The 13,079-nt window shown below is 38.5% G+C and overlaps 1 protein-coding gene across 10 annotated transcripts in view; it reads left to right on the forward strand.

The window, feature by feature from the left end:
* The window catches only part of KLC1 (kinesin light chain 1), a 41,151-nt gene that overhangs the window by 6,258 nt on the left and 21,814 nt on the right, over window positions 1–13,079 (forward strand). For 9 of the 10 annotated variants that reach the window (XM_021402035.1, XM_021402033.1, XM_021402025.1 and 6 more), the window contains 4 exons: window positions 6,631–6,892; window positions 8,347–8,577; window positions 10,409–10,487; window positions 12,369–12,594. In XM_021402035.1, the coding sequence (XP_021257710.1) occupies window positions 6,632–6,892; window positions 8,347–8,577; window positions 10,409–10,487; window positions 12,369–12,594 (797 nt within the window). In that variant the 5' untranslated portion in view covers window position 6,631. Of the gene's footprint in view, window positions 1–2,237; window positions 2,260–6,630; window positions 6,893–8,346; window positions 8,578–10,408; window positions 10,488–12,368; window positions 12,595–13,079 lie in introns of those variants that run through there. The other variant, XM_021402034.1, reaches the window with a different exon arrangement.

Here is a 13,079-nt window from a genome sequence, read left to right on the forward strand (position 1 = left end):
CAGCCCATGGCACGGGGCTTGGGGGGGCTTTGAGGTCCCTTCCAGCCTTAGTCATTCTACTCAATTGTATCTCCTTTCTGCTGCCCAGGAAAGAGGTAAAGGAGGGTTCATGATTCAATTGCTCCGCTTGTAAGTCTTTCTTACTCAGTAACAATTCCTCATGCAGTACTTTTTAGTTAAAATTATGTGCTGTATGTTGCTTTTAGAGCAATTTTGCTGTTAGAATACAACTTAGAACTTAAAAGGACTTTGGAGTCTGTGGAGCATGCAGGTAGAGAGTAAAGATGCACAACATATTTGTAAAAGCAGCAGTCAGGGAGGTTTGAATTACACTGCCTGCTTGTCATTTGTGCAGCCGTTGAATCTGTTTCTTAATTCCCCACCCAGTTGTTGTGCTAACAAATGGCCTGGAAATATGCTGGATGAGTTTGTTTCTTTCTTCCTTTTTTTTTTTTTTTCTCCTCATTCCTCTCTCTGCTAGTCTGGCTGCACATGGAGCAATACTAGAAAATGTGTGATAGGTTGTTTTTAGTGGCACAGTTGTTTTAGGAAGTGACTCTTCTGCCATCCTTGGTACAGGCTTGCTTTCAAATCAGTTTTATCCAAATGCAGTGGTTTAAAATACAAGGTTAAAGTCCTGAACGAGCACCCAGTGTCCTAGCAATCATAAAAATAAATCATGAATTTGAAAGATGACTGGAAACGGAACTAAAACTGTGGTACAACCCTAAGGTGTGAGAGCACAGAATGCTAAGGTGACTTTGTCCTAGTGCTGGGGCCCTGTGGAACCACTCTGTGCCTCCTGGCCCTGGCGACTTCAAGACCGTCTGAGTAAGCACAGCAGATTGCAGAGTACTCAACAAGGGCATGATTAACCACTTTAGAGCAGAGTCAGCTCTCTGATACAATGTGTAAGATGCACGGAGAATGATACGCGTTTGTTTTTCTAGAGGGTTGCATCATCTGCTACACTTCCTATGAGATTGAGTTCGGAAAGTGTGAAGTGTTAGTCTGATACCTGGTGACTGCCCTTGTACGGGTCAGTTTTGGTGGAATATTTAATGGTGCACAATTAGTTTATCCTTAATATTAAGGACCATGTCTGAATTATTTTGTTGGGCATCTCTTCCTGTAGTGATTTTGAAAGAATTAGTTTTGTGTTTTTGGGGTTTCATTTTTTAAATGAAAGCATAATGGTGGAAGGGGGAGGTTCTTCACCCTGAACTTTGAAGGGTGACTGCATTGTTTGGAAACACTTCTGTACTTTTACCTAAATGCTGTTTAGAGTTAAGATAAACAGATACCATAAATAGATGATTACTTGGATTGGTCATTAGAGGAGTTTGTGTCCCAAAAATAAAAATGCAAAGTGAAATGTTTTCTTCATACTATTGACAGCTTAAAATTGCAAGACGTGTCTTTAAAAACACTTTGTTATTACTGCATTTCTCCGTTCCAGTCCCAGATCCTCACATCAGATAGAATCTGTCAACTGAAAATGTATTAGAAAGGCAGAAGAAATGGCTGCAGAGGTTGGTAAGCACATGAGGAGCCAAGTGCTGCTCCCACGCAGAAAGTAGTGTAGGCAGTTGGAATACGAAGGGTAAAAACTGGGATTTGGTAGTGATGGATCTGTAGCTCAAACTGTCTTGACAGTATTTCTTTACAAATACAGTCACCATTTCCTTTCAATCCACTTGGAATAGGTATGTTATAAAGCATGCCTTTGTAACAACCAAATCCTAAACTTCAATACAAATTCTTGAATAATTATCCTTGTTTTTTTCCTCTGTGTATCTTTCATTCTTGTCACAAGTGTTTTTTTTAATAACAGTGTGTAAATATGATGACTTTTTAAGTCACTCAACTTCTGATGCATTTAAGAATGCAGATTCTGCCTTTATGTAACTGCTTTTCAGACATGGATCATTTTGTTAAAATGTGCCTTAATCTCTGGTTGTCACAGTGAGGTGGGCTTTGTGTTTCCAAGAATGAGGTAAGTCCTATGGCGTGCTGTGACACTGTTGTAGTGAAGAGGCAAAATGCTCTGCTTTCTCGAGGTCTGTTTGCGGCTGCAGGAAGGTGCTGATTAGTGCTCACGAGAACAAAGCACAGGCTTTGGAGGAGAGCGACAGATGCTGTTTGGTGTTGACGAAGCAGAAATGCAATAGCGAAGCAACTGCCTTGCTCCAGGAGGAGGAGACTGAGACCTGCTGTCTCTCTCTTTGGAGACTACATGGGCGTAACTAAAATTAACGAGTGGGTATTAGAGCTTGCCGCGCACCTGTCAGATTTCTTGTGTGCTTGCCTCAGCTTTGACAAAGAGCAATCTCTGATGTGATAACAAATGGATAGAAAGGTTTTATTTCCACCCAGCTTCATTAGGAACCTGAGATGTTAGGACTTGGGAATGCACAGAGACAAAGTTTGTCATGCTTGTGATGCCTGCGGACTGGATGTAGGATCCAAGCAGATGCCGCTTTTTTTGGAGGAAGAAGAGCACACTATGATCCAAGGGCACAGGAGGAGCAAGATGGGATTTGGCGAGGGACTGCAGAGTTATGGTATTCCAGGTGTGGCTGAATCTAAAAAAGACCTTAGGAGTGGTTACGTTAGCAGGTTGTCAGTTTTAGAGGGATCCGGATTGAACTGAATCATGATATTGAAATGGTAGCTCCATGTGTTAACTCTGTGGAGTACTATCAAAGGATTAACACCATACCAGCCTTTTGTTTAAGATGAATAATAATCTATATAGTTATAGGACACTTTTATGCCACTCCAAATACTTCTACACTGTGTAAGGGTTGTACTGGATTGACTATTTCAGCAGAAAGCCATAATTCCAATGAACGCAGTTTACTTGTTATAGTAAGTCTGAAATTACTCTGAAGGGTTTTTTCGTCAGTTATCCTTGAGAAACACAAAAAATATTAAAATAGTGTTTTCTTGCTGATAAAAATGCAGATACGATTGCTAATAAACTGCGTGTGCTTCACTAGTGTTGATGTAATGTAGTGTTGTGAAGAAATCTAAGTAAATGAGCTCTGTAGTAGAAATCTTCATAGCTTTTTCAGAGAGCTGCCAGCATCACCCATGCTATAGGCTTACTCGGAGTTATGTTTTAATTCTTTTCACTTAAACATAGTTTAGGCTTAATGACAGCCAGTGGGGTTTCCAGGAGTTTGCACTCTGTGGGTTTATCCTCACAAGCACTAAGCCTGTGCACGGTGTGTTTGCTTACCAACAAAAATGTCTTGCAGTGTTATGTCTTAGGCCAAATTACAAACTTGATTCGGAGCTTTCCTTAGAATGTGTGCCCTTGACATTAAAGGATTACACTTGTCCTTTTTATAGTATTCACCTTGCATACCTTTGTTTTTAAACCAAGTGGCAGGGCAGGCTTCTGCAATCAGGGTCAGCTGGAAGCTGGCAGAAGGAGCATAGTAATGCGTTCTTGTTTTAATTCAGATGCTTGCTAGCAGGAAGTTAATAGGAAAAAAAGCGAGTCCAAGATGTGAATTGTTTTTATTTTTATTTTTAAACACATCCTTTTCTAAAGGATTTCTCTCAGCTTAAAGTTGATTGCTAGTCAAGTGCAGCTCCATCTGCCTGTCTGCTTCTGGTCAGTGGTTTGTGGCCTCCAGTGCGTGCTGCTAATTGTTCTCACCGAGCTATTTTTAAGGTAGCTCGTGTATATGTGTGCTGAATAGTGAAGACATTTTTGAGATCATATATTTGGAAGCCTGAGGCAGTACAGAAGAGCAGCAGCTTTCTGTTTATAGAAGTGGGTCAGCGACTGTACCTTCAGCCTGACCTCCAGCTGTACGCTGTTTCCAGATGCAGTTCAAGATTTTATATTCTCTAGGGGTTCCTATGGATTCAAACAGTGTGATGAGAAGAGTCTCATGTAGCATTGGAATTCAGCTGCAGCCCTATATATGTCAAACACAGGGGAAAAAGCTATGCTGTTTTTTCTGTGGCATCAGAGATGGCAAGTATTGAAATAAAAGGCCTGAATGTAAAGGACCGTTTTGGTTAAAAGGATGGCAAGTCAAAGGAAGAGAGAATGCTGTGCTTTTCTTTAGGTATGGGACTTGTGCTAGTAGAAATGGCTTCATAGAGAAAGTAACATCTTAGATTGAAAGAACAATTCTTGCTTATCTATTTTTTTTTTTAGACTTGGACATGTCTGACTGTAAAGATCAACAGCAATGCATTTGAACTGGAATATTTTTTTCAGCACACCCTGGCAGGCTGCTTTTCATTGCTTTCGTTTGTTGATGATTTTTCTTTCTGTAGTTGGGAAGCTTGCAATCTTTTTAGGTTTGTTTGAGTAGCAGTGTTCTCTGTTACTAAGCTGAGTGGGGAAAGCAGTTAGAGCAGTGCTTTCCGTGATGTAATGAGACGTGTGCTTGGTTTGAGCAGGGAATTAATGACTTGTAGATTGCAACTAAAACAGAAGGAAACATGCACACCAGATTTAAGATACTGAGCCTTCTCATTTAATGAAGGAGAAACTGAGAGTGAAATTAGGGTTAAAAGCCCTTGAGCAGACTGATTAGCATTCAAAACAGTGAACTGGTAGGTATGTATCTGGGATAGAAGAAGGTCAAACTGCCAGCTAGTAGGTCTGTGTGGAGTTTGCAGTGCATGGCGATGACAGGACCAGTAGGTCTGGCCTGAGAAAGTCTTGTAGTTTTTCTGTTAGGGAAATGATGATTTTCTTGTATGCTGACACATCATTCTGCTGCATTCAGCTGTCCTGGCTGCTTTCAGTGCATTTAAAGGAAGGAAGATTGGGAGAATTGTATTTGTCACAGCACTTCACAGAGATTTTTTTTTTTCAAATTGTCTTATAAAGCAGTAATGATCACACACTGGGTGTGTTTACAAATCTGTCTTCCAAGCTTGGTAAGTTTTGTATGCAAAGGAGGGCTCATACAGTTAAGTGTTCTTTCATTCAAGAAATCAGAAATTATTTCGAATTCTTCTACCTGAATAAAATTTCACTTTCAATGTGAACCTTTTTATTCTTGGAGGTAAACTGCAGGAAAATGACTCTGTTTTTTCTTTAAAGTAGATGAGCACAGAAAGCTATTTGTGTTTGAGAGCCTTAAATAGGAGTTCGAGAGCTTAAGTGGTTAGCTCTGGTTTATGTGTGCGTAAGCAAATTGTATGATTATGTTTGCAGATATGGCCATGTTTGAGTCGGGATGCCCTGTTATAAAATAGATTTTTAAAATTTCATGGCAATAGCACCACACCTCTAGACTACTCTTAAAAGATATCAAATATTTAATTACTGATCTGATGCCTATGAAGAATCCGGTAGCATGACAAATTGCATGTTTGTTACTGTCCTTTTTCTGAACTCTTCTCCAAAATGTAATGTATAAAGCTCTGAACAACACTGCCCTTTTTTCCCATGGTGACATTTCACACCTGAGATATAACTGTGCTCAGAGATGCGTATCTTTGCTGGTTTTCTTTGGTTGGATAGATGCTTCCCAGGCTACTTTGTTCATTTGCGCATGAAGGGTTGGGTCTTACAAGGTCTGATAGAGCTTTTGGTGTACAGAAGGAATTGCTACTCCTGTTCACATAAAACAGAAGCAAATGATTACAAACTCATTTTGGAGAATGTAAGAAACATTGTAGAGCAGCTCTAGGTAATTATAAATGAGATTTCTCAAACATCTCTAACACAAAATGAAAATCTGTTTTCTAGATGTTCTCTGCCTTCGTATTTCTGTATGATCAAAAGTTCTGCTCTTGCATTCAGGATGGAAATTGTGAATTGAAGGCATGAAAGCATGCTAGGTGATAATTAAGGTTGAACTGTGTGCTGCAGTTAGCATAACCTGTAACAGTTCCTTATATGAGTGTGCTTGTTAGAGGTGTATATTTACAGATTTTGCTTACGTTAAATTATAATTCATTTATACATGATTTTAGAGAGTACGCATTTTAAAAAATGGTACTTGAGCATTTCAGGTAATATTTCTCTGGTTGTAAATGGGAAATATGTAATTAGTGTTCTGCTCGTCAGGATTTGGTGAGTTAATTTCTTATGCCATGCTAGATTCAGTGTCTTAGGGGGCGGTTATTAATTTCAAAATGTATAGAGATCGTCCTTTTCCAAGGACTGGAAAAGCTACGAAGACTTTGGTTTTTTCCATCACGAATCTCTCAGCCTTTTTAGAGGGTTAGATGGTTTCTTCAAGCTTTGTTTTGTGGATATTTGTAATAAATAAACAAATAGTGGCACTTTCATATTGTAGTATATTCTTTCTTACTCCAGCTCCTATATTTGCTTTTGCTCAAACCAGAATCCTAGAGTCAGCCTGATTATTCAGTGCTCATTAGAAATTCTTCTAATGCCGTGTTGTAGTATATATAGATTTTTCATTTGTTGTGTTAATCTTAACTCTGGAAATACAAACTGGAAACCCTGAAATACTGTTTAAAGCCAGGACTTAAGACTTTGTGGAAGTTATGCAAAAATATTATGAATATGCATTTCAAATTCTTACGTTTTAATGACTGAAAGAAAATCTCTATGCATTTGTAGAGAATCTCTTGTTTTATTTTTACCTTTTGGTTAACTATTGTATTCTTCCTTTTCAGAATGTATGAAAACATGTCCACAATGGTGTACCTAAAGGAAGAGAAGTTGGAGAAGCTCACTCAAGATGAAATCATTGCCAAAACTAAGCAAGTGATTAATGGACTAGAGGCACTGAAGAATGAACACAATTCAATTTTACAGAGCTTACTTGAAACACTGAAATGTTTGAAGAAAGATGATGAAACGAATCTGGTTGAAGAAAAATCAAACATGATTCGAAAGTCACTGGAGATGCTGGAGCTTGGCCTTAGTGAAGCACAGGTAAAACTGAAGTAGAAATAAAGCATTTCAGATTTTGACTAAAATTTTAGTGTATCTATAAAAAAATGAAGGATCATCGTTTGACTTCAGGTTGGAAATTTAAAGTAAACATATCAGTTTTGATGGATGTACGTTTGCCTTGCTGAATACTAGCAGTATGCTGAGTCATGCAAGTTATTTTACGTTAAGGAAGCAGACTGCTGTAATTAATGGAAGCTGTCTTACTGTGTTACAGAACTAATCATACATTCAGTTTCAAAGCCCTGAAGCCCGTAACTAAGCTCCTCTTAACTTCAGTGAGATGGTTGCTATTCCCTATTAGTTTTCCATGGCATTAGTCAGGTAATGAGCTGCTTAAACAAGAACTAAGCATCAGCATTTTAACTCTGAAATACAGCATGTGGAGGTCATGCACAAATGAATTTGCTTAGGGTTAGGAGACCAACCCGCCAGCTCTGCTGTGATCTTAAATTTGTGTTCTTATTCCTTTAATTCTGAGATTCTTTATACAAGCTCACAGTACTCTTGGGGTTTAATAGTCTCTAATATTTATTGGACACTTAACAAACCAAAATTGAACTTTAATGCATTTTGAAGGTTAAGAATTTAGTATAGAATTTCAGCAACTTTCATTTATGCCTTAAAGAAGGGACTCTGAGCTAGCTTCCATAAACTAGCATAGTGAGGGAAGGTATCATCTGCACAAAGTGAGTGAGAAGATGCATGTTTAGTTTTGAATACACAGCTAGATGCTGAAGTCTGGAGGTTTGGACTGGTGTTAGGAAATTATCCCGTATCATGTTTTATCTTCCTTTATCAGGAAAAAGTAGTTTCTGAAGAATTAATGTTTGCTTTAGAAACCTGAAATTTCAGTTAAAAAGGGCAGCTGTTCCATGTTAAATGCTTAGTTCAAAAGCACATGAAAGTAACTTTGCTTTAAAGAAACATGAAATTGAAGAGATGAAATACTGATAACTTAGGAGTGTCAAACTCATCTAAAATAAGATTTTTAGTATCACCGTTGACACGTGCTTTCAAGATATGCTTTCTGCTTGTGTTGGTGGTAAATTAACAGAAACAGTGAAGGCAGAGCATTCTGTATATAGTGTTTGGCTTTCACTTAACACACTCATTTTTCATTTGACATTGCTTTGCAAAAAAAAAATCCAACTGCTTTTGTGGCTGCTCTATCATGTTAAAGGACAAAAATGATTCAAACATGTAGGATGTCTGCATGCTCGAGCCTGTGATACCCGTGTGTGTGTGTGTGTGTGCGCTCGTATAATTGTGTGCGCCTTTAGATCTAAGTAGGATAATAGTCACTGAAGTATTACTGTTATTCTGTTGTCCAGATCTCACAAGTGATGCAGTTTTTAAGTAATAAAACACTTCAGTGCTGAATACAGGACTGCATTCTGGAGGAGGTGTGTCATGTGATACTTTCTGCCTTTTAGGTAATGATGGCCTTGTCAAATCACTTAAATGCAGTGGAATCAGAGAAGCAAAAACTGCGTGCTCAGGTTCGCCGACTATGCCAGGAAAATCAGTGGCTACGGGATGAGCTGGCCAATACACAACAGAAACTACAGAAAAGTGAGCAATCTGTGGCTCAACTGGAGGAAGAAAAGAAGCATCTAGAATTCATGAATCAATTAAAAAAATATGACGATGACATTTCGCCATCAGTAAGTAGCTGTATGGTAAAAATCAGCTCGCATTTGTGCACGTACTGTAATCTGCCTAGTTAGCACAAAATGGCAGATGGAAGGTGTTTATTTGTTGCTAACATAAACGTGTCATTAAAGTGCTTGCTTTACACTCGTGTCACATAATTCAGATTCTTAGAGTAAGAGAGTAAATGTTTTACTGCCTGTAGATAATTTAAAGAAAACTGATGATGAAAAATCGAGAAAATACTTAGTGTCGTACTGGCTTAAAAATTATAGACTGAACTTGAGACCAAAAATTTCCTTCTATACACTCAGCGGTTAAAAATAAGTGAGCAGTGCAAACTATTAAAAATTCTAAGAACGGGGGGGCTTGAATTATTTAGACTGCAGGAAAAATACTTTGTTTATATCTAGTGAAAGAGGCGTGTAGTCTCTATAGCCTCTATCTTTTGCAAATTTACACTCATATAGGATCCCCTTTCTTGACCGTCTGCTGTACATTGTGATCACATGCACATTTTCAGTCATCATTAACTAGCCTATTTTATTAAATATTCTTAGATTCGGAGAGAAAATGGGTACAGTTTTAGTTTATGGAAGTAACTTACCACTTGAAAGGACTTCTAACTTATTTACTCTTCATGTTGTCCTTTTATTTCTTCTGCAAGACAGTACTGTAGGGAAAGATCTCATTTTGTGTGTTCAGACCTACTCAGCCATATCTTACAGTTACTCATAACCAATTGTCTCAGCAACTTAACGGGTGAAAACGTATGCATTTTAGTCTTGCTTAGCCAAATCCTTTTTAACATAGTGTGAGTTGATCAGATGCATCCAGAATTTTTCAGTGTTGTTTCATGAGTTGGAATTCGTCACTGAATACTACCAGTGAAGTCCATTTAATAAACTTTCTTGAAGGAGAAGCAAAGGGACAGGGGGAGTGAATCCCGTGACTTCTATGCTCTAAAAGTTGAACAATAACCTGTAGATGGCCTAAGTAACACCACTACTTGAAATCTGATTGGCATGTAGGAGCAAAGTAAGCAGAGAACCTTTATGGTTTCACTAACCACGTGGACAGTCTCTGTTGTTACCCTTCTGTCAATTGTATATACTGAAAGTAAACTTGGAATCAGCACATTTAAAAATGGATCTCAGATGGTAAGTTTATAGTCTCATCAATCTGCTTTTGCAGAGCACCCACTTTGCAACCATTGAGTCTGAATGCCAGCAGCAGCAGTTACCTTTTCTTCTGTAGAAAAAGGTGTTGGATGGGGCTCCAGAAAAAATGAATGCACAGCTGGGTTTTCTCCTTACTGAGGTTAAAATTTCTGAGAACTTCAAATATATATATCTGTAGGCTTCCTGCATAGGAAACAGGATGGGAGGATAATCTATTTCTGGTTGCTAGCTCAAATTTATTCTCCTTCAGGAGATGAATCTCCCTATTCTTTTCACTTGTTTGTCTACAACTGCATGTGTAACTCCTAAGTACAACGGACAAGTGTGTATTCAGTAGTGCTCACTGTTCCTTGGGTACTTTTCTTTAGGCATAATGTTTCTGTAAAAGTAGCAAATGTATTCTTATGAGCTTAATTTGAGACTGAAATCTAGGAGACCTGGTTTCTATTCCTGGATCTCCTGAAGGTGTCCCATATTGTTTTAGGACAGAGCATGTAAATACGCTTGAACGTGAGACCTTCATTAAATTTCTACAAGAAGCATTATTCTTGGCAATTCCAAAGTTGTGGATGTGGAGAGTTCCTTCAGCACTGCAGATTAAATTGACTTTATACTTCAGATTTAATTGTGTAACAGCTTGTTTGGGCTTGGGGTTTTTCTATAGGAGGATAAAGATACAGATTCCACCAAAGAGCCTTTGGATGACTTATTTCCCAATGATGAAGATGACCAAGGACAGGGAAGTAAGTACATTTCAAGTTGCAGTTTTACTGCATCTCTGTAATGCAGAAGCTAAGGATGCTTCTCAGGAAAATGAATCCACACGTACGGCATTCTGGGGCAGAGTGAAGTGGTGAATGGCTCTTGCCCCACTGGAGTAACGAAACAGGAAAACTAGTTGTGATAATTGTTGTGTGTAAAGCTGGGGCCTAGATTTTTAAAGAGTTTACTACCTGATGCAAAATTGTTGGAACTAACTTCAGTACAAAATTGGTCCTGCAGTCTTTTCTGTGGGCCTCAGAATGGCAAACATTTGTTCAAGGGTGGCTGGGACATGTCCTGTGAAGCACTGAAGCTTTTTGGCCATCTGCCCAGATGGTAATTCTGTTAATGACCTTTTAAATGATCTGATTTAACATTTTGGGGCATGAAGTCTTTCTCATACAATCTTTTGTCCTTTGCTAAAATTGTCTTCCTTAGTTCATTACTCATTCTAGACGTATTGTCTTCAAGTCAGAGGGACCAATGAGTAGGTACGAAGTTCGAATTAGAGACTGAAAGAAGCCATTGATAGATCAGCCTTACTTATTGAAATAGTTTGTTTTTCTTGCAGATGTAAAGCTGATATTATACAATATACTGATAGTGTATATGCAGTGTGCTAGTGGCGTAATTATTCTTAGTAGATAAATGACAGGAAAAAAAAAAGTGTCTGGAGGGCCCTACCTTGCTAACTGACAGAGTTTTGAATTCCCATTTTGGGCACGCACAAGATTACCATGCTATCAAGCATGGAATATATGAGCAACAGCAATGGAGGGAAGACTTGCAGAGATTATGGAAGATTAGTGTCGATCACAGATTTCATCCTGAGCTTATCTGGCCTTGCCTAGAGCTTTAGATTAGGAAAGTTGAGTGGCAAAACTGTCTGTATACCTGTGTAGTCCATCTACCTTCTTACTTTTTTGCTTTACACAGAAGGGTGCTGTTTTGGTAATTTCCTTGACCTCTGGGAAAAATTACTCAAATGCTTCAGTGGTTTGGCAGGCAATGATTGTGGATGTAGGTTTGGAATTATATGATTCCACTGACATTAAAAGGCTCCTACTTGCTGTGAGAGTGTGTTTCCTTTAATAGAGAGAAGAAAGTCAGCCTCACAGCAGGAAACCCTGTTCTGTGTGTTTAGAATTTAATAAAAGTGAATAAGAGATGAAATCTCCCGGGCAAAGAGAAAAGGGATAGTTTGGAGGAGTGGGAGGGGATTGCATCAACCAGAAGCTAGTAGCTACTGAAAAACAAGTGACTAAACCTGAGGGTTAGTAAGTAAAACCAAAATGTTGAGACTGGTTTTGACTTCGACTTTTTTTCCCTTATAGTTGTTACTTGTGGCAGTCAAGGTGTTCTAATCTTTTTTGTGCCAACCTTAGGTATTTCTTGGTATGACAAAGGGAAACGAGCAGAAACGGAAGTGTGTTTAGACAAAGATGATAAAGGCAAAATAACAAATAATTTGACCTGTTCTGCTGGTACTTTGCTTGTCAGCATTAACGTTCCTTTCCATAGGGAAATTGTAATATTGCCAATCGCAAAATTGTGGTATAGTCTTGAGAACTGCTGATGGTTTGCTGAGCTGAAGTATGACATAGTTTTCTATTTTCTCCATTTGTTTATTAACTAGACCTCCTGAGCTAATAAAACTGTAAAATAATACTACTGCAGTGCATTTATTTATAAAGCACCAACAGAATGTGAAGAATTAAGTGACATCCACGCTGATGCTAATGCTTTGTATCAAAGAAATGTTATTCAGCAAGTCTTTTGAGTGTCACTGAGCAGTAATGTTAAATGCCTTCAAGTTATATTAATCTTTTTAAACAAATTAAAATCTTGTGGTTTTCTTCCAGTTCAACAGCAGCATAGCAGTGCAGCAGCTGCTGCCCAGCAAGGTGGCTATGAAATTCCGGCAAGATTAAGGACCCTCCATAATCTTGTTATTCAGTATGCTTCCCAAGGTAGATATGAGGTTGCTGTACCTCTTTGTAAACAAGCTCTTGAAGATCTGGAGAAGACTTCGGGTCACGATCATCCTGATGTTGCCACTATGTTGAACATACTTGCTTTGGTGTACAGGTTTGTATAGTGACATAGATAAATGTGAGTTAAACAAATAGTTAACATTTGGCTGTAGCCTCTCAGCGTTCAGGCCAGCATTTTTGCTGTCTTGTTATTTTGCATTTCCTGTTTTTTAAAACTCTCAAGAAGGTCCAGCAAAATGTACGTCTACCCATGCAAAAACTCAAGTGAGTTGCTGCATTTTTGCCTATGCCTTTGTCTTGAGAGCGAAGCGTTTTTGAAAACTAGCACCTTTCTTATTTGGTATGCTGAAGGAACATGTCTTGGTTATCCATTTTCAGGTAATTGAGAGGTATAAATTGGACAACAGAGTCAAAATTGTACCTGCTAGTCCTCAGCCCTCTAGCTGCTTTACAGTTATGAGCTTTGTGTTTTCACTTTGCAGTTCCTGAACATATTCTCAATTAATCCACTGTTATGGTAACATCTTTAGTCCAGTACTGAAGCCAACTTCATTTTTATGACATCTCTTCTGAATCCTC

Source organism: Numida meleagris, chromosome 6, assembly GCF_002078875.1.
Source record: "Numida meleagris isolate 19003 breed g44 Domestic line chromosome 6, NumMel1.0, whole genome shotgun sequence".
In the NCBI taxonomy this organism is placed as follows: domain Eukaryota; kingdom Metazoa; phylum Chordata; class Aves; order Galliformes; family Numididae; genus Numida; species Numida meleagris.